A 2,561-nucleotide genomic window follows, 5' to 3' on the forward strand; every position below is an offset into this window, starting at 1 on the left:
AGAGACAACAATTGAGTCAAGCGCGTGAATCGTTGTTGTGAATTATAGCGTTTGTTTAAGTTATAGCGTGACTGTGAAAATTAAGTGAATTTCAAAGTTGTATTGAGAAAGAATAAACTAGTTTTATTTAAGAAAGGACTTGTATCGCTAAAGTTTCTTCGGAATGAATTTTTACGGAAAATTAACAAACGAACAGAGACGTAACATTATTTATAAGAAACGTAAGCCTAAATAAGTAGCCTAACTTAGTAGAAATCATGAAACACTGAAAACACAAGTATAAAAATTCATAAAAACAAAATACAAAAAGGAATTCCCAATATACACAATAGAAGAATTACAAATTAAATTTTGTTTACTGCAAAAAATATATATACCCCACTGTTATTTCTTATTTCTATCATGTATTTTCCTGTTTCGTTCGTCGTTTAATAAAAGCATTCACAGAAATTTAACAAAATAACACCTTCGGAGACTCAATGGTAAGTCTGAAGACTGCTAATGCTAAAAGATAGCGCATTCTGTAACTTTGTGCTTAACAGCAAGCAACTAAACAAACAACATCAGGATTAATTTGTTCTTATGAAAATAGTAATTCTATTTATCATCAAATACTTATTATTAAAGTAGCAATTATTTAAATTCACCAGTGTTTTCAGTCAAATCGGCTCTTTTGTCGACAGCTTGCTTTCGTTTTAAAATATCAAACAAAGCAGTCTCGTGATATTTCACACGAAAGAGTCTTAATCAGTGATATAATCCTGAGGGGTCACAAGAGAGCTTCATATAAATGCAATTATTTTCTACATTGCTTACTTATACATTCAAATGTGGATCGATGAGATGTCTCTAATACGGAACGCTTTCTACAAAATCAAATTTTGTCATTAGCTGAAAGCTTTTTAATAATATACCCCAAGCAACAATTTTCTGAATTTTCTAATTGATTCATAAATATGATATACATATTAAACAACCTGTTTAATGATTATCTCTTCTGTCTAAGAGTGAGCGAGAGTATGGTATATCGTGGCGACCCCTCACTTCTAAATTTAGTTCTACCTCACTCATGTTGTCTAATAATGCTGTGAGCCAATATGAACGTTTTTCTACAAATAACCAAAAAATACGAAGTTTTCTTAATGAACCTATATTTTATATTAAACGAGATAATGTAAATTTTCTCAAGGGGGGGGGGGGTGAAAATATTGTAATAAATAATATGACACAATGAATATTTCAAACAAGCACTATTTCCCTTACCTTCCGTCGAAGTCTTGGACGTGAGGGTGATTACCAATGGACTCGTGATTACGATTATCATCGCCGTTAATAGTTTATATTGTGGAGAATCATCCGCCATTTTGGCAAGTACACTGAACAGATTATCGGAGGCTTAAATATCGTGAGCTTCAAGACGTTTGCTTGTGATCCAGAAAGGAGCGATTTGTGACAAGACGTCTTGACAAACAAGGGAGTAACAACGAAGGTGTTCCTAAGAGTTCACAGGTGTATAGGAAATGCTGCTTGTTACACAATAATCGTTCCTCTAGGTTTCCTCCAGCTCTTGTGTTAACGCTACGGCAATTGGACTGACAAGACAAGGTCAGATCTGTAGCTCGGATGTCAGTCCTTATCGATTTTTTCCCAAAACCCGCATGCTCAGTAATGGGAGGTGTGGACTGCCGTGGATAATGTTAGGCGTACTATTGTACGGCTCATAAGGGTTACAGATTAACTAACTGGCTTCATTTATCTCTTATAAAACTTAACACATCTGTTACAAAACTCAGCCACTTTAGAAACGTTTTCTTCCACAGTCTTAGCTATTAAATATAATTGTTATGTGTTTGAATATGTGAAGCTGGTAGATCAGTTCCTTAACTAATTGATACGCACATCGAGTAGTAAATTTTATATTTTTTAAAGATAACATTTCGAGTTTATAAGATCGTAAAATTTCATAGACGTCCATTATTAGAACAATGTCAATTATAATAGCGCAGGAATATCTTTTTGCCGACGTAACAACTTTCAACGAGCATGAACTTGTTGAATGTCAATATATATACACACACATTCACACACACACACACACACACACACATATATATATATATATATTACGTTTTTTGTTGCTTTTTAAAAAAATATTGACGAATAAAAGTTGAGAATTTCTAAATAGAAATTTCGTCTTGTTTTCGGTCCTATAGGAATACCTCTACTTGACGTGATCCCTATCCCTTCCATTTGCTCTTTTTAAAGCTCCCGCAGTTCCTTTATCACTACTAACATTTACTAATGTATAATGTACTAATATGTACTAATGTATAATGTACTAACATGTACTAATGTATAATGTACTAACATGTACTAATGTATAATGTACTAATGTATGATGAACTAATATGTACTAATGTATAATGTACTAATATGTACTAATGTATAATGAACTAATATGTACTAATGTATAATGTACTAATATGTACTAATGTATAATGAACTAATATGTATTAATGTATTAGGTATGTATTATATATCAAAATAAAACATTTATTAAA

At 32.1% G+C, this 2,561-nt stretch overlaps 1 protein-coding gene across 1 annotated transcript in view; it reads right to left on the reverse strand.

Annotated features, from left to right (window-relative positions):
- LOC111088072 overlaps positions 1–1,572 on the reverse strand; it is a 15,918-nt gene extending 14,346 nt beyond the window's left edge. The window contains exon 1 of the mRNA XM_022396953.1: positions 1,264–1,572. Coding sequence (XP_022252661.1) covers positions 1,264–1,363 — 100 coding nt within the window. The 5' untranslated portion in view covers positions 1,364–1,572. The remainder of the gene's footprint in view (positions 1–1,263) is intronic.
- Positions 1,573–2,561: the final 989 nt, after the last annotated feature.

This window comes from Limulus polyphemus, unplaced genomic scaffold (assembly GCF_000517525.1).
Source record: "Limulus polyphemus unplaced genomic scaffold, Limulus_polyphemus-2.1.2 Scaffold3072, whole genome shotgun sequence".
Classification (NCBI taxonomy): domain Eukaryota; kingdom Metazoa; phylum Arthropoda; class Merostomata; order Xiphosura; family Limulidae; genus Limulus; species Limulus polyphemus.